The 25,254-nt window shown below is 45.6% G+C and overlaps 1 protein-coding gene across 2 annotated transcripts in view; it reads left to right on the top strand.

Annotated features, from left to right (window-relative positions):
- LOC142250154 (calcium-activated chloride channel regulator 1-like) overlaps nt 1-25,254 on the top strand; it is an 80,540-nt gene that overhangs the window by 30,955 nt on the left and 24,331 nt on the right. For both annotated transcript variants that reach the window (XM_075322288.1, XM_075322287.1), the window contains exons 7-11: nt 5,723-5,947; nt 12,346-12,529; nt 17,089-17,195; nt 19,234-19,455; nt 23,370-23,640. In XM_075322288.1, coding sequence (XP_075178403.1) covers nt 5,723-5,947; nt 12,346-12,529; nt 17,089-17,195; nt 19,234-19,455; nt 23,370-23,640 — 1,009 coding nt within the window. The remainder of the gene's footprint in view (nt 1-5,722; nt 5,948-12,345; nt 12,530-17,088; nt 17,196-19,233; nt 19,456-23,369; nt 23,641-25,254) is intronic.

Genomic DNA, 25,254 nt, shown 5'->3' on the forward strand with positions numbered 1-25,254 from the left:
AACTGCTATATATACATTACATAGGTGATACTGCAACTCATTTGTGTACATTTTGAGTGGGATACAGCCAATCGCAGAATCACCTACATATTGTATATACAGCATTCACAGTATCATCTATGTAATGTACAGTATATACAGCAGACACAATATCACCTACATAATGTATATACAGCAGCCACAGTATCAACTTTATAATGTATATAGACAACTGTATATATGCTATGTAGGTGATACTGTGACTGCTGTATATACATTACATAGATGATAATGCCAGCCTGTTGCAGTATGACCTACATAATATATATAGACTGATGTAATGTGCATTATATATGTGATACTGCGACTGCTGTATGTACTTTACATAAATGATACTGCCAGCAGTCACAGTATCAGCTATACAGTGTGTCCACCCATATCCTGTCCACCGCCATTAACTTGAGAATAGTGGCAGCTATAGGCATAGAAGTGGTGTCTAGGTATAGTAAAGAAGCCATGCACTACACAATGAAACCACCTATAGCGCCACCTGGTGGAAAACAACGGAGTTAGCATTTTTATTTCAAAAACGGAACGAGATAGAGAAAAAAAGTGAATTACAAAGTTGTAGGGCATCATCAATTCAATACAAATCGACACCTTGCATACAAAAATGCTATGATTAGAACGTGTAAAACTCACAAGGCTGCGGACGTGAAGTAATACCTCATGGAGACCTTCCTACAAGTCATTGGGTATGGTGGCTGCGTGGAGTGGCCTCCACGCTCACCTGACCTGACCCCATTGGACTTCTTTCTGTGAGGTCACATTAAACAGCAGGTGTATGCGACTCCTCCACCAACATTGCAGGACCTATGACGACGTATAACAGATGCTTGTGCAAACATGTCACCTACCATATTGCACAACGTGCAGCAAGATACAGTATGCTGTCCAGAGTCCAGATGTGCATTGCAGCTGACGGTGGCCACTTTGAGCATCAAAGTTAAATGAGCGCCATATGCGTGACCAGCATTCAATGTTTTGGGGGGGTCATGGGTTTCATATCATAGCATTTCTGTATGCAAGGTGTCGATTCTTATTGAATTGATGATGCCCTGCAACTTTGTAATTCACTTTTTTCTCTATCTCGTTCCATTTTCAAGATAAAAATGCTAACTCCGTTGTTTTCCACCAGGTGGCGCTATAGCTGATTTCATTGTGTAGCGCATGACTACTTTACTTTACCTAGACACCACTTCTGTGCCTATAGCTGCTGCCATTCTCAAGTTAATGGTGGTGGACAGGATATGGGTGGACATACTGTATAATGTACATGCAGAAGTCTATATACATTATATAGGTGATACAGCGACTGCTGTATATATATTACATAGGTGATTCTGTGGCTGCTGGCTGTATCATATATGTAAAGTACGTACAACAGTCGCTGTATCACCTACTTAACGTACATACAGCAGTCACAGTATCACCTATAAATTGTATATAGACTGCTGTATGTACATTATATAGTTGAGTACTGTGACTGGTGGCAGTATCATATACAGTATGTAATGTGTATACAGCAGTTGCAGTATCACTTATAAATTGTATATCGACTGCTGTATGTAGCTAATACTGTGACTGCTGGCAGCATCACCTATGTAATGTACATACAGCAGACTATATGCAGTACATCATATAGGTGATCTTGTGACTGCTGTATGTACATAAAAAAAGTTTCTGTATTGAAAATAACCCAGATCTCTGAGATAGGGGGAGGATGGAGAGCTGCAGAGAGTTCAGAGTAGGATGATGGGCATCGGGAGTAGGGCACGCAGAGGACTGGAATCCCCGAGACTGGTGAGGAGAGGGTGAACTCTGCCAACAAAAAGACATTATGACAGTAGCATCTGATGATCTGGCACAGCGGGTATTTACCCTCTGGGTTTTAAAGTAAATGTGCATAATGGGCCACCGCGGCCTCTGTCTCTGTGTGTGCGCGCACAGGATTCTGCGCCGGAATCTTAAAGGGCCGGCGGCCCACTTTACCGTTCAATGCCGCCGGCCCTTGAAGTGTGTGTGTTGTGTGCACGCTAACTCTAACACGGGCCACTGTGGCACACAGACAAAGACAAGTGCTGCCGCAGTGCACACAGGGCTCTTTGTGTTTTTTTTTTTCTTTTTTAAACCGTCTTTCTTGAAAGAAAAAACAAGGTACACAGACATATCCAAGATAAAATAAAAGGAAACAAAAGGAAATACACTTTGTCAGTAGTACAAAAAAAGAAAAAAGGGAGATAAGACGGCATATTTTAAGTATGAACCAACAAATAGGGAGAACTTCCCAGAACCCCTCTACTCCTCCCTATGGCACGCATAGAAAAGTCTTCTGACAAAACATTACACAAGCCTAACTGGAACTCTGCCTCATGTACCAGTCAGTAAATTGGAAACAGTCATTCACCGCTTGGTGTGTGTGAAGTGACCTCGGGTAAGGCCGTGACAGAGTTTCCATGATCTGCGCCAACAAAATCCCCACGCTCGGATTTTATGTCGGGGGACATTTCTTTACTGGTAAACATCTCAATGACACACGCTGCTGGCTTAACATCACACATAACCAGGGTTTACTATCCAGGTCTTTAACTTCAGACGCGCGGCGCAGAACACAAAAAAACAGCAATGATAAACAAGAATTCTGTCCCTGACTTGCCCTATAGGTTATATTACCAGTCCAAAACACAAGGAGGGAGGGCTCCCACGTAGCAGGCCTCGACTCCGGGTAAATGGCGACGACTCCAAGGGAGAGAAGTGGGAAGATCTTCAGCCTTCACAACAGTGGACTAGCTTACAGTCTCTTGGTACGGAGGAAGGAGACGGTCCGGAGGTCCCTTGTGTCCAGTATCCCATCTGCAGCAGTTCTGGGAATCCCTCACGCTTCAGCGATGAGGGCAGTCCGAGGCAGGTCTGCTCAGGTCCAGCTCCGGTAGCTCAGTGTCCTTTTCCCACACTTTTACTTCCTGTACAACAAGTGCCTGAGGGAGGGGATCAGATTTTACAGCGTCCACCTCTCGAGCAGTTTCAGCACTTGTCCACAAGGTGGCAGCACCATCCTGTGTAATGTCAGTCTCCATGTCCATTTTAATCACAAAACAGTCAGAGCTGCTCGCCTCGTTACATGTAGACAGTGTTTTGGCATTAATAAAAGAAGACCATGTAAGAAAGAAACGTGTGGTGAGTTTTTCTTTGTTAAGTAAGGACTCTATCCAGTCCATTTTATAGAGGTAGGCCACCTTCGTACTAATTAGACTAACAGTAGGGACTGCGTTCTGCACCTAGAGGTGTAAGATACTTTTACGGGTGGCCGCCGCCCAGCTGAAATAAAGTGCGGCGCTGATGGACAGCTGGTCTTGTGGAAGAATATTGAAGATAGCCAATTCAGGGGAGAGGGAATAGAAACATCAGTAGGTATTAGGTGTTGTGGGAGTGCACGCCAGACCTCAACCTCGGGCAATCCCACAGACAGTGGAAAATATCAGCTGGGGAATGCATGCATTTAGGGCAAGTGTAGTTACCAGAGGGGGACATCCTAGATTTAACTGCCGGGGAAATATATACTCTATGAAAGATAATGAGCACCATAGTTTTGCAACTATCGTATGGTAACATGGACATAATACGTAGCGTGGCCTGCAAGAGGTCCTTTACTGGACAATTATTTAACTGAGAGACCCATTTCCCTGGGCCTGGCGAAGAGTCCGACCATTGGATAGAAGGCTTGAGAAGCTTATATATGAGACTCAGAGAGTAAAGGGCGCTTTACACACAGCGACATCGCTAGCGAAAGTGTGATGCCCTGGACCCCAGGGGTCACAGTTAACAGCATCCACCACCCAACACAACCCCCCCCATCCCTTGTGAGGATACACCCGTCACCCGAAAGGGAGACCTGATGCCTCCCTCAGGGCAAGAAGGGCACACCAGGTGGGTGGAGTTAGGTGGAAAGACACGCCCACCGAGGAGACTACTGTCCTGAGGCAGGAAATACAAACAGAACAGAGTGTAGAGTGAGAGTGACAGGAGGTGTGAGGAGCAGAGCTGTCAGGGACCCGCGTTGGAGCCTGGGATCCCCGTAACGTCAGGCAGGCAGACGGTGGTGTCCGCCTGCAGGAGTACCGGTATAGCAACCGGCGGAACCGTAGGGACCGGGCCAGGGTTGGAGCCCGCCGGCCCTGAGCCGGGGAGTCAACCGTTTATTGGAGCACCAGAAACCGGGTACTCAGACCTCGTCCTAGCTTAGAAGCCATTGAGTGTAGGCAAATTAACTGACTGCCGTCTGGACCTCACGGGTTCATCGTCACCCATAATCCCGAAAGAAGGCAACAGCCCACCGATACCGGGTGAGAGCCACCGCCAATGGCCAAACATCCGACGGGCCAGTGCCTGCGGGCAACCAAGGGCTCTTCCGGCAGCTAAATGCCGGGGAGCGGGCTACCACTGCCCAGGCAGAGGAGCTGAAAACCACAACAAGAGGTGCAAGGGAAAGGGGCCACCATCAGCCTCACAAGGGACACAAGCAGCCGGCTGCGGGACCCGACCATACTCGAACTTTGGTTTACCAGTGACTCTGAGTGTGAATTAATAGTGAGTACACCAGTGCCATTCGGGCACAACACCACACCACAGTACGGCACCTTGCACCCCGACAACCCCGGGACACACCGCCCCTACCCACGGAGGGGCTAACATCAACATCCAGGCTGCGCCTTCAACACCGATCCCAGGAGCCCCCTTCACTCCAGCCGCAGCGGTGGTGCATGCCGTCACCATGACCCGTGGGTGGCGTCACGACCCGTCTAACGACAACGCGGCCCCCCGGCTGTGGACCTCGTCCCACACCACCACCCCATTACCTCCCCTTAACAGAGCGACGTGGCCCCCGGTCCGGAGGTGCTCGAGCCACCGACATCCCAAGCCCGGACCTTGAGCGGCTCAGCTTGGCCAGGGAGCAGTCGAGCCCCTCTCAGGGCGGTACAAAAGCACCTGCCTCCATCATTTGTGTATCACGGGCAAATCACTGCCCATGGCACACAATATCGCTAGTACCCGTCACACATACTTACCTTCCTAGCGACGCCGCTGTGGGCGACAAACAGCCTTTTTTCTAAGGGGGTGGTTTGTGCGGCGTCATTGCGACGTCACACGGCAGACGTCCAATAGAAGCGGAGGGGCGGAGAGCAGCCGCATGAAAGTTACGCCCCCACCTCATTGATGGAGGACGGTGTTGTTAGTCGTTCCTGGGGTGTCACACGTAGCGATGTGTGCTGCCTCAGGAATGATGAACAACCTGCATCCAGCAGCAGCAACGATATTTGCGAAATGAACGCCATGTCAATAATCAACGATTTGGTGAGTATTTTGCATCGTTAGCGGTTGCTCGTACGTATCACACGCAATGACGTTGCTAACGAGGCCGGATGTGCTTCAGGAATTCCGTGACCCGAACGACATCTCGTTAGCGATGTCGTTGCGTGTAACGGAGCCTTAAGTCCCCATATGGGCTTTAATGGAGACTAAATTTAGGGCTCTTTGTGTTTGATGCTGGCTATTACTATTTGCTGGAGCTCTCAGCATTGATCGGATAACATCTTGCTCACTACAGGTTTGCTCACTATACTTATTTAGACCTAACTTCAGTTTAACTTTAGTTAAATCTTTCCAATAATTCATGCATTTACAGAGTGAACGAGATTTAAGACTTGTCCAGGCTGCAGAAGTATTTATCATGCAGATAGTAGAAGACGGCTCATTCGTTGGACTTGTGGAGTTTCACAGTGCTGCTTCTATTATTTCACCCCTAGTACAAATAATCAATGATGCTAACCGCGAACATCTAAAACGTCTTCTGAAAAGGAAAGCTAGTGGAGGAACAAACATATGTGATGGCATTCGGAAAGGTTTTGAGGTAACTAACACATTTTTATACTTATTTTATATTGCTGACAAAAAAACATAGTAGTGATATATAAAAAGAATCACTAAGAATATTGAAATTACCATATTTTTCGTTTTATAAGACGCACTGGATTATAAGACGCACCCCAAATTTAGACATAAAAAAAGGTAAAAAAAAATAAAAATGGGGTCCGTCTTATAATCCGGTGTTGTCTTACTGGAGGGGGGCAGCAGTGGTGGTGAAGCGGGATCACAGGAGGCAGAGGTTGTGTTGGAAGCCACAGCGGGTCCGTGGTGTCAGCCACGGCGGGTCAGTAGCATCTGCCGTGACGGATCCGTGGTGGCAGTGGCGGTCAGTGGCGGCAGGTGTCCGTGGCAGCAAGCACGGTGGCGTCCGTGGCGGCAGCCGCGGTGGGTCCGTGGCGGCAGCAGTGGCGGCAACAGTGGTGGCGGGTGAGTGGTGGTGCAGTGAGTGTCTCAGTGTGTCCGCTGTTCCGGTTCAAATGATGGCGCCTGGAGCGGCGCATGCGCAGATGGAGCTCTCATCCAAGGGCTCCATATGCACACGCGCTGACTCCCGGAGCGGCGCCTGCGCAGATGGAGCTCTCATCCAAGAGCTCCATCTGCGCACGCGCTGACTCCCGAAGTCATCATTTGAAACTGGGACCGCAGACACACTGGGACACCTGCCGCAAAGTCACCCACACGAAGAACGCATGCACAGAGTGACAGCGAGCAGGCCTTCCGCTGCCCGCACACACGCACAGAGAGGCAGCCGGCACCCACAGGCACCCAGCTGCCCGCACGCAGCCACAGGTACCCTACTGCCCGCACGCAGCCACAGGCACCCGGCCGCCCGAACGCACCCGGTCGCCGCACAGATTGCCCACCAGTAGGCTATATTCGGATTTTAAGACGCACTCCTCATTTTCCTCACACATTTTTGGGAGAAAAAGTGCGTCTTATAATCCGAAAAATATGGTTTTTTAAATTTAAAGGAGTTGTCTGATTTCGGAAAACCCTTGTCCCTCGCCTGCAGTTTGTTCCTCGGCTTTACTCGCTCTCCCTGGGTCCAGCACTGAGTCTCTGCCGCTGCTTCTGTATATTATTGCCTGCAGCGCTGATGTGATCAACAGTGTTAGAGCCAATCATTGAGCTCAGCACCTAAGCATTGTGTGCGGTGCGGAAAGAGCAACTGAGCTCAGTGATTGGCTGCAGCTTTGTCAATGTGAAACCAGTGATACAGACAACAACAGTCACTGAAAAAAGCAACGGAGACTCAGCACAAGACCCGGGGAGGGTGAGTAAATAGTTTCTAAGAACAAGCTGCAGCTGCGGTACCGGGGTTTTCCATACACTCATATAAATAGATTTTAAACATTTTGGTTTTCCAATTTATTCATAAAATACTTTTTATCATTAAAAATGTACATGATGAAAAAAATGACTAGTAAAATGAAAAAATCAGATTGCCAGTTCCCATGTTGAGCCAAAAGGAAAAAATGCACATCTGTAGTGTGGTGGCTTTAGCATCTGGAGTCCTGAGTTCAAAGGACAACATCTGGAAGGAGTTTATATGTTTTTCCCGTCCTTGCGTCAGTCTTCCTCCAAGTACTCCAGCTTCCTCCCCCACTTCAAAACAATACTAATATTGAATTTAGATTTGTGGGGAAAAAAATTGGCAAACTGTATCATGTGAGTGCCATGACAGTTGGAAGAATATGAAATGAAGTCCTTCTATCCATTCAAAAGTCAAGCGGTGAAATCCAAACAAAGTATTATAGTCAACAAGTCAGCTCATCACAAGGTCTATTAGTGGTAAACACAGCAGTGGAGGCGGCTCGTATGCTTCATAATAGTGAGACCACAGATGTCCACACAAGCTGCGAGCAATGCACATTACACAAGTCTGGAATGGAGGCCTGAAAAAGGGTGAAGAAGCCTCGACTTTAATATTGTCATACAAATTGTCTGCTCGAGTTTGCAAAAAAAGCACAAAAAGAGGACAGGAAAAGATTGGAAATGGATGATTTGGAGCAATAAGATAAAAGTCAATAGACTATGCTATGTTAGGTGCAAATTTGTCTTGAAGAAACAAGGGAAAAATGGGCTAATATATCAAAAAAATTGATGAACTGACAAGTTTGGTGGAGGAAGCTTGATAATATGTGATTGTTTCACATTCAAAAGAAGTTGGATATTTGACCAGGATCGATGGTTGGCTCAATGCTGAGCTATATATGAGTATCCTACAAGACAAGCTATTTCGTACATTTGAGTACTATGGGTATTAAAATGACAACATAGTGTCCCAACAAGACAACCCCCAAAGCATAAGTCGAGATTGGTGAAGAAATGGTTCAATGACAATGAAGTAGAGGAGGTGGATTGGCTCCCACAGCCCACAGACCTCAACCCAATCTAACACTTGTGGGTAGAGTTTAAGAAAAAGCTGTATACATATGCAAGGGAGTCGACCAATATGCACCAACATGGGAATGTGTAGATGAGACCTAGGATCAGTTTTCAGTTGAGACATGCTTGAGTCACATAGTTACATAGGTTGAAAAAAGAACTAGGTCCATCTAGTTCAACCTTCCTCCACCAATTCTCATCAAAAGGATTCAGGTAGTGTTGAAAACCAAAGGTGGATTTACAAAATAATAAAAATTAAAACTTAGAATTTTAGGAGCAAAACTGTAACAATGCAGTGACATGACAAGAACTTGCATAACTCTTCATATACTACATAGTTGCAAATCAAATTTATGTATGAGCTAGCTAAGATGATTGTCTATAAAATGATGGTAGTGGTAGTATCACATTTAAAGCTGCAGTGGATGGTGAGATATCGAGCCTGAAAGTTAAAAGTCAGTGTATTCCATCTCTGTCACTTCTTTCAACTCTTCAGGGTTTGCAAACCCTGAAGCAGTTGAAAAAAAAGTTACATGCTCATTCTTCTGTTCCCCCGTGGTCCCCACATAGCTTTCTCATGAGCCAGATCAGACACCCCCATACTTTGCACTGACGAGGGGCAAGCACCCCGAAACACCGTGTCTGCAAATTGGGATTCTGATCTGGCTTATATATCCTGAGTCATATTGCAAAGGATTGTCGAAAATCCACTTGTGACTTTTAGGATCGCTACTTCCAATAGGTGGCGCTGTGCTAGAGTTTGTCTCCTTTACTGGAGAGACAATTTGAATATTTCCCAGAGGGGCATTGCAGCTATAAGTCCCCTTACCTGGCAGCCAGACTGGCTTGCAAAGTCTCCTTAAGGAGAATAGTGTTCCCCCGTGGAATTTTAGGGGCATTGCAGCTATAAGTCCCCTTACCTGGCAGCCAGACTGGCTTGCAAAGTCTCCTTAAGGAGAATAGTGTTCCCCCGTGGTCCCCACATAGCTTTCTCATGAGCCAGATCAGACACCCCCATACTTTGCACTGACGAGGGGCAAGCACCCCGAAACACCGTGTCTGCAAATTGGGATTCTGATCTGGCTTATATATCCTGAGTCATATTGCAAAGGATTGTCGAAAATCCACTTGTGACTTTTAGGATCGCTACTTCCAATAGGTGGCGCTGTGCTAGAGTTTGTCTCCTTTACTGGAGAGACAATTTGAATATTTCCCAGAGGGGCATTGCAGCTATAAGTCCCCTTACCTGGCAGCCAGACTGGCTTGCAAAGTCTCCTTAAGGAGAATAGTGTTCCCCCGTGGAATTTTAGGGGCATTGCAGCTATAAGTCCCCTTACCTGGCAGCCAGACTGGCTTGCAAAGTCTCCTTAAGGAGAATAGTGTTCCCCCGTGGTCCCCACATAGCTTTCTCATGAGCCAGATCAGACACCCCCATACTTTGCACTGACGAGGGGCAAGCACCCCGAAACACCGTGTCTGCAAATTGGGATTCTGATCTGGCTTATATATCCTGAGTCATATTGCAAAGGATTGTCGAAAATCCACTTGTGACTTTTAGGATCGCTACTTCCAATAGGTGGCGCTGTGCTAGAGTTTGTCTCCTTTACTGGAGAGACAATTTGAATATTTCCCAGAGGGGCATTGCAGCTATAAGTCCCCTTACCTGGCAGCCAGACTGGCTTGCAAAGTCTCCTTAAGGAGAATAGTGTTCCCCCGTGGAATTTTAGGGGCATTGCAGCTATAAGTCCCCTTACCTGGCAGCCAGACTGGCTTGCAAAGTCTCCTTAAGGAGAATAGTGTTCCCCCGTGGTCCCCACATAGCTTTCTCATGAGCCAGATCAGACACCCCCATACTTTGCACTGACGAGGGGCAAGCACCCCGAAACACCGTGTCTGCAAATTGGGATTCTGATCTGGCTTATATATCCTGAGTCATATTGCAAAGGATTGTCGAAAATCCACTTGTGACTTTTAGGATCGCTACTTCCAATAGGTGGCGCTGTGCTAGAGTTTGTCTCCTTTACTGGAGAGACAATTTGAATCATTCTTCTGGTAGAAATTCTGAAGTCTCAAATGCTCTATATTTCAATGTCTGCATAATATAGAGTAAAGGGTGCTTTACACGCTGCGACATCACTAACAATATATCGTCGGGGTCACGGTGGTTGTCACGCACATCCGGCGCCGTTAGCGACATCGCAGCGTGTGACAGCTAGGAGTGACGTGCAACGATCGCAAAAACGGCAAAAATCGTTGATCATTTCCACATCGCTCCTTTTCCAAGTGTTGTTGCTGTTGCATGCTGCTGGTTGTTCCTCCTTCCTGCGGCATCACACATCGCTGTGTGTGACACCGCAGGAACGACGCACATCACCTTACCTGCGTCCACCGGCAATGAGAAAGGAAGGAGGTGGGTGGAATGTTCCGACCGCTCAACTCCTCCCCTCCTCTGCTATTGGGCGGCCGCTTAGTGACGTCGCTGTGACGCCGAACTCACCTCCCCCTTGTAGGAGGGATGGTTGAGAAGTCACAGCGACGTCGCTGAACGGGTATGTGCGTGTGACGCTGCCGTAGCGATAGTGTTTGCTACGGCAGTGATCAACACATGCCACACATACGGCGGGGGCGGGTACTATCGCGCACGACATCGCTAACAATCGCTAGCGATGTTGCAGCGTGTAAAACACCCTTTAGACATGCTAGCTGGTGAGCCGCCACAAGAAGCACATCAGGCAAGTGACCTCCAGCGACTCTCTGAAGTGGCTTCGCCTGGGAAAAATTAGCATCTACACCAGTGTCTATAAGACGCCGTGTGCAAAAAGCTTTAATGTGTTTTTCGATGTTCAGGTTTTTCATGTAGTTTTTCATGCCAAAGCTAAGAATGGATTTATAATCATCAGACTCTTCTCAGTTTTGGCTTCAAAAAATGTCTAAAAACCTGAACATGTAAAAACCGCCCCTAAGGGTACGTGCACATGGCATCTTATATCTTATTTTTACATTTATTGAGCGCTTTTTCAGGAGGGCTATGGAAAGAATCTGCCTTAAAAAAGACACTGCATGCACATATTCTAAAGGCTACTTTACACACTGCGATATTGGTCCCGATATCGCTAGTGTGGGTACCCGCCCCCATCTGTTGCGCGACACGGGCAAATCGCTGCCCGTGCCGCACAACAGCCGTCACACATACTTACCTGTCCGGCGACGTCGCTGTGACGGGCGAACCGCCTCCTTTCTAAGGTGGCGGTCCGTGCGGCGTCACAGCGACGTCACTGAAGCGTCACTGAACCGCCGCCCAATAGCAGCGTAGGGGCGGAGATGAGCGGGACGTAACATCCCGCCCACCTCCTTCCTTCCTCATAGCGGCCGGGAGGCAGGTAAGGGGAGCTTCCTCGTTCCTGCGGCGTCACACGCAGCGATGTGTGCTGCCGCAGGAACGAGGAACAACTTCGTTACTGCTGCAGTAACAATTTTTAAGAATGGACCCCCATGTCGCCGATTAGCGATTTTGCACGTTTTTGCAACGATGCAAAATCGCTTATCGGTGTCACACGCAACGGCATCGCTAATGCGGCCGGATGTGCGTCACAAAATCCGTGACCCCAACGACTCCGCATTAGCGATGTCGCAGCGTGTAAAGCCCGCTTAAGGCCACGTGCACACGTTGCATATTTGGTGAGTTACTCAGGACTAGCAATTCAAGGACCAGATGACTAAAAAAAGAGTTGCCTTTTGGTGCATATACTATTCTGGTCTGTAAAATGGAGCAGAATAGTGCATTGTACAATTGGTGCACCCTAATAAAGTGGCTACAGTTGATTAGCGTGGTCCATCCACGTATTCATCTTTACATAGTTTTCCTTTCAGTTGTACTGTATGTCAGTGTATATTAACATTGAGAATTTCGACACCAAAAAATCACAATAATACCAAATGTTGTAGTCGCACATTGACCAAAAAATGTGAATTAAAAATAAATTTATATTTTAGGTAAATAAGGCATCCAAGGATAAATCCACATATGGTACTGAAATAGTTCTACTATCAGATGGAGAAGATGGCAATTTTCCAGCAGCTTGCAAAAAAGAAATAATAGACAGTGGAGCAATTATTCATGTGATCGCCCTTGGACCTAATGCTGCAGCGGCCCTCGAGGGAATTGCAACAGATACAGGTAAATCCCATTAGGAAGAAAAGTGTTATTGTCTCATATTTTATACATCATATAACAGGTAACAGTCAGTTATTTTGCTTTTGCACAACACATATGACATGTCTCAAATTGTACCTCCAGTGCCATAAATCATTTCAGTTTTAAAGGTAACCTGTCACCTGTAAAAACGTTATTAGCCTGCCGATATGGGGTTAATCTGCAGGTTACTAGCATTTAAATCCTGCACATTGAACCACGCTGTTGGGAGGGAATGAATTTTAATCATCCCGGCAGTGTTTGGACTTCAGTCACATGAGAGGCGCCGGTCGGGTTCAGTCACCGCTCTGTGAATCTAGAGCGGTGACTGTAACCACACCCGCTACACTGACTGACAGCTGGTTCTAAAGATGAGCGGCAGTCAGTCAGTGCAGGGGCATAGTTACAGATGTCACACAGTCTATAGCAGTCTCAGGACCACAAGTAACCCTGTTCCACCATTGCTGCCACATATTCTCCTGTTTAGGCCTCTCACAGGTTCCCACTAAGCTGTGCTCACTGCCAAGATAATGGCTTCTACAAATATATAATGATTCTAAACACACGTCAAAATTCACAATAGACTACAGGGGGCTTTACACGCTGCGATATCGTTAATGAATTATCGTCGGGGTCACGGTGTTTGTGACGCACATCCGGCGTCATTAACGATATCGCAGTGTGTGACAAGTACGAGCGACCTTAAACAATCGCAAAAGCGGTCAAAATCGTTTGCCGCGGAGAGGTCATCCTGAAACTAAAAATCGTTCTCAGCATATTAGTGTGGCACCCTGGACAAACCAGGTCGTCACAGGTACTGCAACAACACACCCCACACCCCGAGATAGGCACATCAGTCACACACAAATCGTTGTTGCCTCCCTCCAGGGGCTGATGTCCACACCAGGTGGGGTGGAGCCAGGCAGTTGGCCCCACCCACTGAGGAGTTCACAGTCCTGGAGGCGGGAAAGGAAGTCAGAGTGTAGTTAGGGAGAGTGAAGGAGAGGAAAGAAGTGGCAAGTGAGGAGCAGACTAACTGTGTCCGGGTACGTGGCCCGGGCACCGAGAGTAAGGTTGGCAGACGGTGGTGGCCGTCTGCAGGAGAGGCCGATCGACGCGGAACCTCAGGACCGGGGATGGGCGGTGGCCCGCCGGTACCGAACCGGGGAGCGAAGAGAAGCCAGCACAAACCGGCAGGGCCTGCGGACCCCGACCAGGCTTGGAGTCGCTGTTAAACAGGTCAAATCCGTTAGCGACCGGAACCTCCAGGGTTTCCTAGCATCAAAGACCCGACTGAAGGCAACCGTCCAAACCGAGAAAGGGAAATACAGCTACCGCCATAGTTAGAATTCCCAGGGCCAGAGCCTGCGGGCAAAAGGGGCTCCTCCGGCCCATATCTAAGCTGGGGAGCGGGTTACCGGTGGGAAGCCATCGGGACCGAAGTTACACAACAGGTGCAGGGAAAGGCAGCCACCACCAACCTACCGGGAGTAACCACAGCAGCCGGCTGCGGGACCCGTCCATCCAGCCGTTTGTTTTACCGGAGACTCTGTATCCATCATTGGCTGAGTGAGTACCACCGTGCCGTCCGGCACCGCGCTGCCCCCGCGACCCTGCACCTCACCAACCGTACCTCCCCGCCTCACCTCACCGGGCCCCGGGACCACCAAATCCCCCTACCCACGGAGGGGAAAGAAACATCTCGGCTGCTCCCTGTCATCGCTCCCGGGATCCCCGTCCAGAGCAGCGGTGGTGCCCCAACCTCACCACAAACCGTGGGTGGCGTCACGGACCAACTCCCCAAACCCCAAAAATCCCCCCTTTCACTCACGGGCGAGGAGCGCTGCTCGAGTCCCCGGATCCGGCCCACCGCTCGAGCCACCGAGCAGCCAGCAGCAGGCAGCAGCAGCGCCGGACCCGAGCGTTAGCGAGAGCGCAGCGGCCTCCTCCCCGCCCGCGACATTAGCGATGTTGTTCCTCGTTCCTGCGGCAGCACACAACACTGTGTGTGACACTGCAGGAGCAACGAACATCTCCTTACCTGCCTCCACCAGCAATGCGGAAGGAAGGAGGTGGGCGGGATGTTACATCCCACTCATCTCCGCCGCCCCTCTGCTTCTATTGGACGCCCGCTGTGTGACGTCGCTATGACGCCGCACGAACCGCCCCCTTAGAAAGGAGGCAGATTGCCGGCCAGAGCGACGTCGCAGGGCAGGTAAGTGCGTGTGACGGGGGTAAGCAAGGTTGTGTGGCACAGGCAGCGATTTGCCCGTGTCGCACAACCGACGGGGGTGGGTACGATCGCTTGCGATCTCACTAGCGAGATCACAGCATGTAAAGTACCCCTACCTCAAAAGGCGCTAGATGAAGGTTTTACAATATCCCTCACAGTTCACTGATCTGAACATCATTGAACATTTGTGGCTAGACCTCAAAAGAGCTGTGCATGCAAGATGGCCCAGGAATCTCACAGAAATTATGACTGCCCCATGATGCTACACAAAGAAGCAGTGTGTTTCATGTGTGAATTAAAATACATCCACAGTTATGTCTATAATTAACTCAGATGTTGCCAATAAACCTATCAGAAGCTTCAAAAGAGATGACATCATCATATGCGCTGTCCCATATTGTTTAAGGCATAGTACTCTTAATGTATGTAAACTTTTGACTTTGTAGAAAGCAATAACAATGCTTTAAAACATTCTCTCTCTCTCTCTCTCTCTCTCTCTCATTATTCTGGCATTTGGCAAATATAAATAACTTTGGTTCCTAATTGATCTAAAAAAGAAAGGTTTATTCTGATTTCATGTCAGATAGTGAGAAAACATGCATATGTCTTTTTAGATAGTCTATGTAAACATCTGGTTTCAACTGTACATACCATGTTTCCCTGTAGATAAGACAGCAGTCAGACTGCTGTACTGGTCTCCTGTTTAAACAAAATTAATATTCACTGCTTCCCCCTTCCATCCTCTGTGCTGGCGTCAGTAGTTAGTTGCTGTCAATCTGCTGTATTCCTGCAATTCTTACATTGGCTGTCTGCTCTCCTAACGTGACAGCTGCACGTGTAGTGTAAAAGGGACCCCCCTATTTTGCTAATCAGCTAAGGTAAAGCAGCAGCTGTGTTGTGATATGAGGCTGAAAAGGGGCCAATATCCATGGCCCTTACCTGAATAATAATACCAGCCCCCATCTATTTGCTTTACTTTGGCTGCTTAGCAAAAATAGAGGGGAACCCATTCCTTTAATAAACAATTACGAAAAAATGGCATGGGCCTCCCCTTTATTTTTTAGAACCAGCCAAGGTAAAGCAGACACTTGGGAGCTGGTATTACCAGGGTGGGAAAGTCCATGGCTATTTGGTCCTTCCCAGACTAAAAATAGCAGCCCGCAGCCACCACAGAAGTGGTGCAACCCTTAGATGCACCAATTCTGGTGCTTTGCCTGACTCTTCCCAATTTCCCTGGTGCTGTGGAAATAAAGAAAATGTTTTGAATTTTATGGAAAGTGTGCTGGTGCTATTATTATCCTTTGGACTGTTGATTGGAGCTGTTTTCCACCAGTGAGCTGAAACTTTATTTCTCCATGTCTGTTTTTTGTTTCAAATAAAGGCTTTTTCTGTATTTGTGTTTAATTCTTTTGAGTTACAAAGTTAGTAACGGGGGTGTCTCATAGACAACTATTCATTACTAACCTAGGGCTTGATGGTACCTGTGATTTTTGACAATTCACAGCTATCGTCAACCCCATATATTACCCCAATTGCCACACTAGGGTAATTGAAATGAGGTAAAGCACCAGGATTGGAGCATCTATTGTGATGCGCCAATTTTGGGGCAGCTGCAGGCTAATATTTTTAGGCTGGGAGGGTCAAGATCAATGGCCCTTCCCACCCTGATAATACTAGCCCCCTTCTGTCAGCTTTACCGTGGCTGGTTATCAAAAATGAGGGGGAACCAAACTCAAGTCATTTTTTTTTTTAATTATTTATTTATATAATTAAAAACTGGTGTGAGATCCCTTCTATTTTTGATAACTAGCCAAGGTAAAGCAGACTGCTTTTGGTTGCAGCCCGCAGTTGTCTGTTTTACCCGTGCTTGTTATAAAAAAATAGGGCAGGACCCCACATCATTTTATTTATTTATTTATTTATTTATTTATTTTAAGCGATGTGCCAGCCAATTACAGCCATGCTAATCCATGACATGGCTCTGATGGGGCTGAAAGTATCCACATCAATAAAGCTTGCTGATTGGCTACTCTGCAGCTTTTCAAAAATTTATTTCGATAACAAACCTGAACAGGAACTAGACGTACAGTGAAATGTCTATGTTCTAGTCTGAACCCCGAACTTTACAAGGAGGGAGCTACTGCAGATTTTTCATTTTGGTGCTGAAGCTTCAAGTTACTACTGATATAGATAGATTAAATACATACCAATGCATTTCAGTTCTAGAAATATCAGCCTAAAAGTTTAGAATATAACTTTTTTTACTCCAAGATTATGGACAGCCTTTAAAAAAATGTCTACTTTTTTTCAGGTGGCTTAAAGTTTTTTGCTACTGACAGCTTTAATGCGAATGGTTTGATTGATGCTTTTGCGTCAATTGCATCTGGAACTGGGGACATGAGTAAACAGACTATTCAGGTATTGTATGTTCTTTCTTTGATGTGATATGCATTCATTGATTGTTGCAAATGAATGATGTTTTACCATTTGCTAACCATGTATTATGTATGTAACGGTTTAAGCAAAGCTTTACGTTAAGGATGCTTTACACACAGCGAAATCGCTAGCGATGTCGCTGGTGAAAGCACCCGCCCCCATCAGTTGTGCGTCACGGGCAAATCGTTAACTGTGTTTCTGTGCGGGTGGGCTCTCAACAATCAACTGATCACAGGATTTTCCATTGTTGCACCTAAAGATGACCTTTCACACATTTTTTCATGTTGAACTGGACACACAATGTAATAGTGGCTACAGAGCGGAGAGAAACATTTTTTTTTCATGCCTTTATTGTCAAGATATTAGCAATTAATGTATTTGGTACCTTATGAGTTAACTTATTAAGTTCAAGTGGTTGTTATCAGATAGTAACATCACATAGCAACTCACAGGAAGAAGTACCTAATTTTTCTGACTATAAGATGTACTTTTTTCTCCAAAATTTGGAAGGAAAGTGGGGGGTGCACTTTATGGTTTCAATGTACCTAGTTCTCTGTGAGGGTGGAGCGGGGCATAGGAGGCAGGAGCAGGGTCCCCGCTGCAGAAAGTCAGCAGTTGGAGCACCCATGTGTGTCCGGTATTAAAGAGAATAAATATACACTTCTCACCACACACATAATCCTGCCCACCTCTCAATAATGAAGCCAGCACTGAGAGGTGGGTGAGATTATGGGTGTGGGAAGCAGTGAATATTCATTTTGGATTAGCTGGCAGCTGACATTGACATGTCACTGATGGCGCATGGCAGTGACATCATGCACTGCCTGTCGCTTACACGTTGAAGTCAGTTGTCAGCATTAGAAGAGTACGTCGCGCACCAGGGGAGCAGAGGAAAGGTAAGTAGAATCATTTATTTATCTTTATGTGTTAAAAATAAGTGGCAACAACTGGAGGCATATATACCAGGATGGGCCCATGACGGGGCACATATATACCACGATGGGGGGAAAAATATACCAGGATGGGGAACATATATACCAGGATGGAGGACGTATACACAAGGAAGGGGGACATATATACCTGGACGGGGCCTAGGATGGGGGACATTGGTACAGAATTGGGGGACATTACCCCCATAACGGTGTCAGCAGTAGATTCCCCATAACAGTGCACCATGACATTTTTTGCTTCAAATTTTTCCTTCTCTAAAACCTAATTGCGTCTTATGGCCCAGTGCGACTAAAGCCCGCTTTACACACTACAATATATCTTATGATGTGTCGGCGGAGTCACGTCGTAAGTAACGCACATCCGGCATCATAAGGTACATTGTAGTGTGTAACAGCTACGTGCGATTGCGATTGAATGTTAAAACGTTCATCGCATGCACGTCGTACATTCCTCATGAATTGAACGTCAGGTTGTTCATCGTACCCGGGGTAGCACACATCGCAGTGTGTGACACCCCGGGAATGATGATCAGATCTTATCTACGTCCTACGGCTCCCGGCCAGCAATGCGGAAGGAAGGAGGTGGGCGGGATGTTTACGTCCCGCTCATCTCCGCCCCTCTGCTTCTATTGGCCGGCTGCCGCGTGACGTCGATGTGACGCCGAACGTCCCTCCCACTCCAGGAAGTGGACGTTTGCCGCCCACATTGAGGTCATATGGACGGGTAAGTGCGTGTGACGGGGGTTAATCGTTTGTGCGGCACATTCAACAAAATTGAACGTGCCGCACATACGATGGGGGCGGTTACGATCGCATACGATATCGTATGCAAAATCGTAACATGTAAAGCAGGTTTTATAGTCTAAAAAACACAGTACATGCTTTAAGTGAGAACACCCACTTGGTCTAAATTAACTGCTCCTTTAGTCCAATACATGGCAAGATAACTGCTATCACTCCAAAAGCTTGTTCATTATGTTTAATATTAGGCATGATTGTGTTGTATTTGTACAAATAAAGTCAATATGATAAAGTTTTCATTAATGTTTTGCTATACCTTTTTCATACAGCTGGAGAGCACGGCATCCACACTTATGAGTAGGAATTGCTTAAACGGCACAGTTTTCATTGATAAAACTGTGGGGAATGACACGTTCTTCCTGATCACTTGGCAGTCTGCAGTACCTGTCATTAACTTACAGGATCCAAAAGGGAAACTATATACAACAGCAGATTTTGTCAGTGACACAACCACCAAATCTTCCAGACTTCAAATTCCAGGAACAGCTGAGGTAAGCCCTTTCCGACTAACACAGGTTTGAAAAAAGAATGAAAGCCCCGGCCATACAAAATCACTCTTTGTTGTCCTGGCTTTGATTAAAAAAATACAGTTAGGTCCAGAAATATTTGGACAGTGACCCAAGTTTTGTTATTTTAGCTGTTTACAAAAACATGTTCAGAAATACAATTCTATATATAATATGGGCTGAAAGTGCACACTCCCAGCTGCAATATGAGAGTTTTCACATCCAAATCGGAGAAAGGGTTTAGGAATCATAGCTCTGTAATGCATAGCCTCCTCTTTTTTAAGGGACCAAAAGTAATTGGACAAGGGACTCTAAGGGCTGCAATTAACTCTGAAGGCTTATCCCTCGTTAACCTATAATCAATGAAGTACTTAAAAGGTCTGGGGTGATTACAGGTGTGTGGTTTTGCATTTGGAAGCTGTTGCTGTGACCAGACAACATGCGGTCTAAGGAACTCTCAATTGAGGTGAAGCAGAACATCCTGAGGCTGAAAAAAAAGAAAAAATCCATCAGAGAGATAGCAGACATGCTTGTAGTAGCAAAATCAACAGTCGGGTACATTCTGAGAAAAAAGGAATTGACTGGTGAGCTTGGGAACTCAAAAAGGCCTGGGCGTCCACGGATGACAACAGTGGTGGATGATCGCCGCATACTTTCTTTGGTGAAGAAGAACCCGTTCACAACATCAACTGAAGTCCAGAACACTCTCAGTGAAGTAGGTGTATCTGTCTCTAAGTCAACAGTAAAGAGAAGACTCCATGAAAGTAAATACAAAGGGTTCACATCTAGATGCAAACCATTCATCAATTCCAAAAATAGACAGGCCAGAGTTAAATTTGCTGAAAAACACCTCATGAAGCCAGCTCAGTTCTGGAAAAGTATTCTATGGACAGATGAGACAAAGATCAACCTGTACCAGAATGATGGGAAGAAAAAAGTTTGGAGAAGAAAGGGAACGGCACATGATCCAAGGCACACCACATCCTCTGTAGAACATGGTGGAGGCAACAAGATGGCATGGGCATGCATGGCTTTCAATGGCACTGGGTCACTTGTGCTTATTGATGACATAACAGCAGACAAGAGTAGCCGGATGAATTCTGAAGTGTACCGGGATATACTTTCAGCCCAGATTCAGCCAAATGCTGCAAAGTTGATCGGACGGCGCTTCATAGTACAGATGGACAATGACCCCAAGCATACAGCCAAAGCTACCCAGGAGTTCATGAGTGCAAAAAAGTGGAACATTCTGCAATGGCCAAGTCAATCACCAGATCTTAACCCAATTGAGCATGCATTTCACTTGCTCAAATCCAGACTTAAGACGGAAAGACCCACAAACAAGCAAGACCAGAAGGCTGCGGCTGTAAAGGCCTGGCAAAGCATTAAGAAGGAGGAAACCCAGCGTTTGGTGATGTCCATGGGTTCCAGACTTAAGGCAGTGATTGCCTCCAAAGGATTCGCAACAAAATATTGAAAATAAAAATATTTTGTTTGGGTTTGGTTTATTTGTCCAATTACTTTTGACCTCCTAAAATGTGTAGTGTTTGTAAAGAAATGTGTACAATTCCTACAATTTCTATCAGATATTTTTGTTCAAACCTTCAAATTAAACGTTACAATCTGCACTTGAATTCTGTTGTCGAGATTTCATTTCAAATCCAATGTGGTGGCATGCAGAGCCCAACGCGCGAAAATTGTGTCACTGTCCAAATATTTCTGGACCTAACTGTATATGTCTAATAAATAATGGTAAGAAAAGAGAGAACAATTTAAGATGTATTCACCCTCTTAATACTTTACTTTTACATTTTCTCCGATATCGGAAAAATTAAAAATGTAAAAATGACATAATAATTAGGTTATATGTATCCTGACGTTGTTGATCACCAGAAACTTTGGAATACCATGAAGGACACGGGTGTGATTAACCATATGATCAGCCTCATGTGGAACCTTTACATCGACCAAGAAGCAACAGTCCGAATGGAATACGGTGACACAGCATGGTTCAAAGTAGAGCGAGGCGTCAGACAAGGCGGCATCCTGTCACCATGTTGCTTCAATTTATATGCAAGAGGTATTTTCAGGAAGGCTGAAATTGCTGAAAAAGAAGGAATCAAAATTGTTGGATGAATAATCAAGAATTTTAAATACGCAAATGAGTCAACATTGATAACAACGAGCGTGGATGGAATGAAGGACTTATTACGGAGTGTCAAGATGGAAAGCTCGATCATCGGACTGATACTCAACTACTGAACACAAAGATATTGATTATTGCCAGGTTTAACTGGGACACATTTGAGATGGATGACAAAAAACTGGAAATTGTAAAGGACTTCAACCTACTCAGATCAATGATCACTAAAGATGCAGGGACGACACTGGAAGTCAGTAGGAAAATAGCTATGGGCAAATGAACAATGAAGGCACTAGACAAGGTCCTCCAATCAATGAAAATGTCACTGGTGATGAAGACATGGCTCATACATAGTTTAATCTTTTCTGTAGCCAATAATGAAGTGTCCATGTAGCTAAAAAAAGTTAAAGAATACTGCAAGACACTTCATTAGAAAAAGCAGAACCCACCAAAAGATAGAAGAAAGAAGATAGAAGATCTCGCAATCATACTAACAGACCCTGAACGGGAAGACCTGTGGCAGAACGCATCAAGGACCTGCGGTGAAACACAGACATACACACATCAGATTGCACACACAATCACACATCAGATCACATACCCACACACATAAGATAATGCACACAATCAGATCGCACACCGACACACATCAGATCACACACACAATCAGATCACACACACACACACACAAATCAGATTGAACAATCACACATCAGATTGCACACACACACACACACACACATAACATCCAAAGATACCTATTGCTTCCGGTCGGCAGGGGAACCTCGGACGCAGTACAGTGGAGCACAAGGATATTGGGTGGTACGCATTGATGTATTCCACTGCAGGTCCTAGCGCTCCACTCCACTGTGTCCCAGGTTCACCTGCCAGCCAGAAACAATTTGTTATCGCCGGATGGGATGAGTGTGTGTTTTCAATCTGATGTGTTTGTGTACAATCTGATGTGTGTGTGTGTGTGTGTGTGTGTGTGTGTGTGTGTGTGTGTGTGTGAGCAATCTGGTGTGTGTGTGTGTGTGTGTGTGTTCCACTGTGTCTGTGTTCAGGATTTCTGTCTCTACATCATGCTGCTCTCAGATAAGGTAGCAAAAACCTACTGACAGATTTCCTTAAAGGCCATATTCGTGTGATAAGTATTAGATGAGTTTTTCTTGGTGTAGATTTTCTGCAGCATTTCTGCACCTATTAGCTAAATGAGGTTACTTGTGTTTTTTTCCATTGCATTTTTTAGTGCATTTTTTACATGCATTTTATTGCAATGTTGACACTGCAGTCTCTTTTTGATCTATCATGTTTCATATGAAGCTGCTTTGTTTTGGATAGTTCCTGGTATTTGGCTTTGACGAAACTAAATTGATATCATTGTGTGGTTTACCTTAATTTTTAGTGTGTTTCCACAGTTAAAATGCACTAAAAACATATGCATTTTTAAAATATGGATTTTCAGCATCTGCTGCTAGTTTATGGGGCGTAAACCCACACAAAAACTCAGCATACCCACAAGATAAACTGACACATATTGTGGATTTCAAAAACTGCAGGTCAGTATACATTGTGTTAAAAAAAAGCACAGTGACCAGGAGATTTCTATAAATCCCATTCATTTTATTGGAACTGTATGATGATTAATTTTATGCCATGAAAATATATAATGTCATAAACTCTTCAAAAATATATCATGGGTACTTAACCTAACAGCCCTTTATAGTGTTAACATTTGCTTATTTTGACTTTCTAGATAGGAGCCTGGCATTACGGTCTGTGCAATGGTTTGTCATCATCTCAAGCTATTGGAATAACAGTAACCTCCAAGGCTGTGGATGCAAATGTTCCTCCTGTTGCTGTAAATGCCCATATGAATCAAGACACCATTAACTTCCCTAATCCAATAGTAATCTATGCCTCCGTCAGTCAAGGTCTACTGCCCGTGATTAATGTAAAAGTTATCGCCATCATTGAAGCAACTAATGGAATTTCGCAAGATTTAGAACTTCTGGATAATGGAGCAGGTAATATTAAATATATATGTAGAGTTAAAAAATGTATTACTTGTCAATGTGAAAGCAGATCATGCATGCATAATCTGCGTTCATTGCAATTATCTATCATGTAACGGATATTTGTTTTTTCACTATGTACCCTTTAAGTAATTGTTAGGTTCACTGGACAGGCCATTAACATTGAGCCCATTTTAGTGTTCATAAACACTGTTGTGCAAACCTCCTTCAGCTCCATGACATATACATTCAGCATGGACTAGGTACCAGTGTATAGATCAGTTTCAGAAGGACAGGTGCAGGCTATCCTACACAATCGGCACCTTCCTCCAAAGGCAGCGATTGGAGCTAGCTCTGATCCCTGCTGCCTAAGTATTTAAATGTCACTCTCAATCTTTGATAACAGAATTTTGAGTGGTGCAATACTGAAGGGGAGTTTGTTCAGGCAATCGGGAAGTGCCGATGAATTCCAAAGCCTTCTATGATTCATAGGTAATTGTGATTTTTACTATACAGTGTGTCCACCCATATCCTGTCCACCACCATTAACATGAGAACGGCGGCAGCTATAGGCATAGAAGTGGTGTCTAGGTATAGTAAAGTAGCCATGCGCTACGCAATGAAACCACCTATAGCGCCACCTGGTGGAAAACAACGGCGTTAGCATTTTTATCTCGAAAACGGAAGGAGGTAGAGAAAAAAAGTGAATTACAAAGTTGTAGGGCATCATAAATTCAACACAAATCGACACCTAGCTTACAGAAATGCTATGATTAGAACATGTAAAACTCATAAGGCTGCGGACGTGAAGCGATACCTCATGGAGATCTTCCTACAAGTCATTGGGTATGGTGGCTGCGTGTAGTGGCCTCCTCGCTCTCCTGACCTTACCCCATTGGACTTCTTTCTGTGAGGTCACATCAAACAGCAGGTGTATGCAATCCCTCCACCAACATTGCAGGACCTACGACGACGTATCACAGATGCTTGTGCAAACGTGTCACCTACCATATTGCACAACGTGCAGCAAGATACAGTATGTTGTCCAGAGTCCAGATGTGCATTGCAGCTGACAGGGGCCACTTTGAGCATCAAAGTTAAATGAGCGCCATATGCGTGACCAGCATTCAATGTTTTGGGGGGGTCATGGGTTTCGTATCAGAGCATTTCTGTATGCAAGGTGTCGATTTGTATTGAATTGATGATGCCCTACAATTTTTTAATTCCCTTTTTTTCTCTATCTCGTTCCATTTTCGAGATAAAAATACTAACTCTGTTGTTTTCCACCTGGTGGCGCTATAGGTGGTTTCATTGCACAGCGCATGGCTACTTTACTATACCTAGACACCACTTCTATGCCTATAGCTGCCGCCGTTCTCAAGTTAATGACAGTGACATGATATGGGTGGACACACTGTATACTGCAGTGCTGAAGTGTATTCTGAAAGTGATGAAGCAAATTTGATATTGCCCTATCTATGAAAAGATACAATTATTTAACTTTTTTGGGGGACTGGGTTGGGTCACTGCACCTAATCTCAATTTTCAACAAGAAACAATAAAAATGTTGTGTGTGTTGCCAACTGGTTCCAATAAAAAACAACAGCTTGGCATGCAAAAATAAGG

The sequence above is a fragment of the Anomaloglossus baeobatrachus genome, chromosome 8 (genome assembly GCF_048569485.1).
Source record: "Anomaloglossus baeobatrachus isolate aAnoBae1 chromosome 8, aAnoBae1.hap1, whole genome shotgun sequence".
In the NCBI taxonomy this organism is placed as follows: Eukaryota; Metazoa; Chordata; class Amphibia; order Anura; family Aromobatidae; genus Anomaloglossus; species Anomaloglossus baeobatrachus.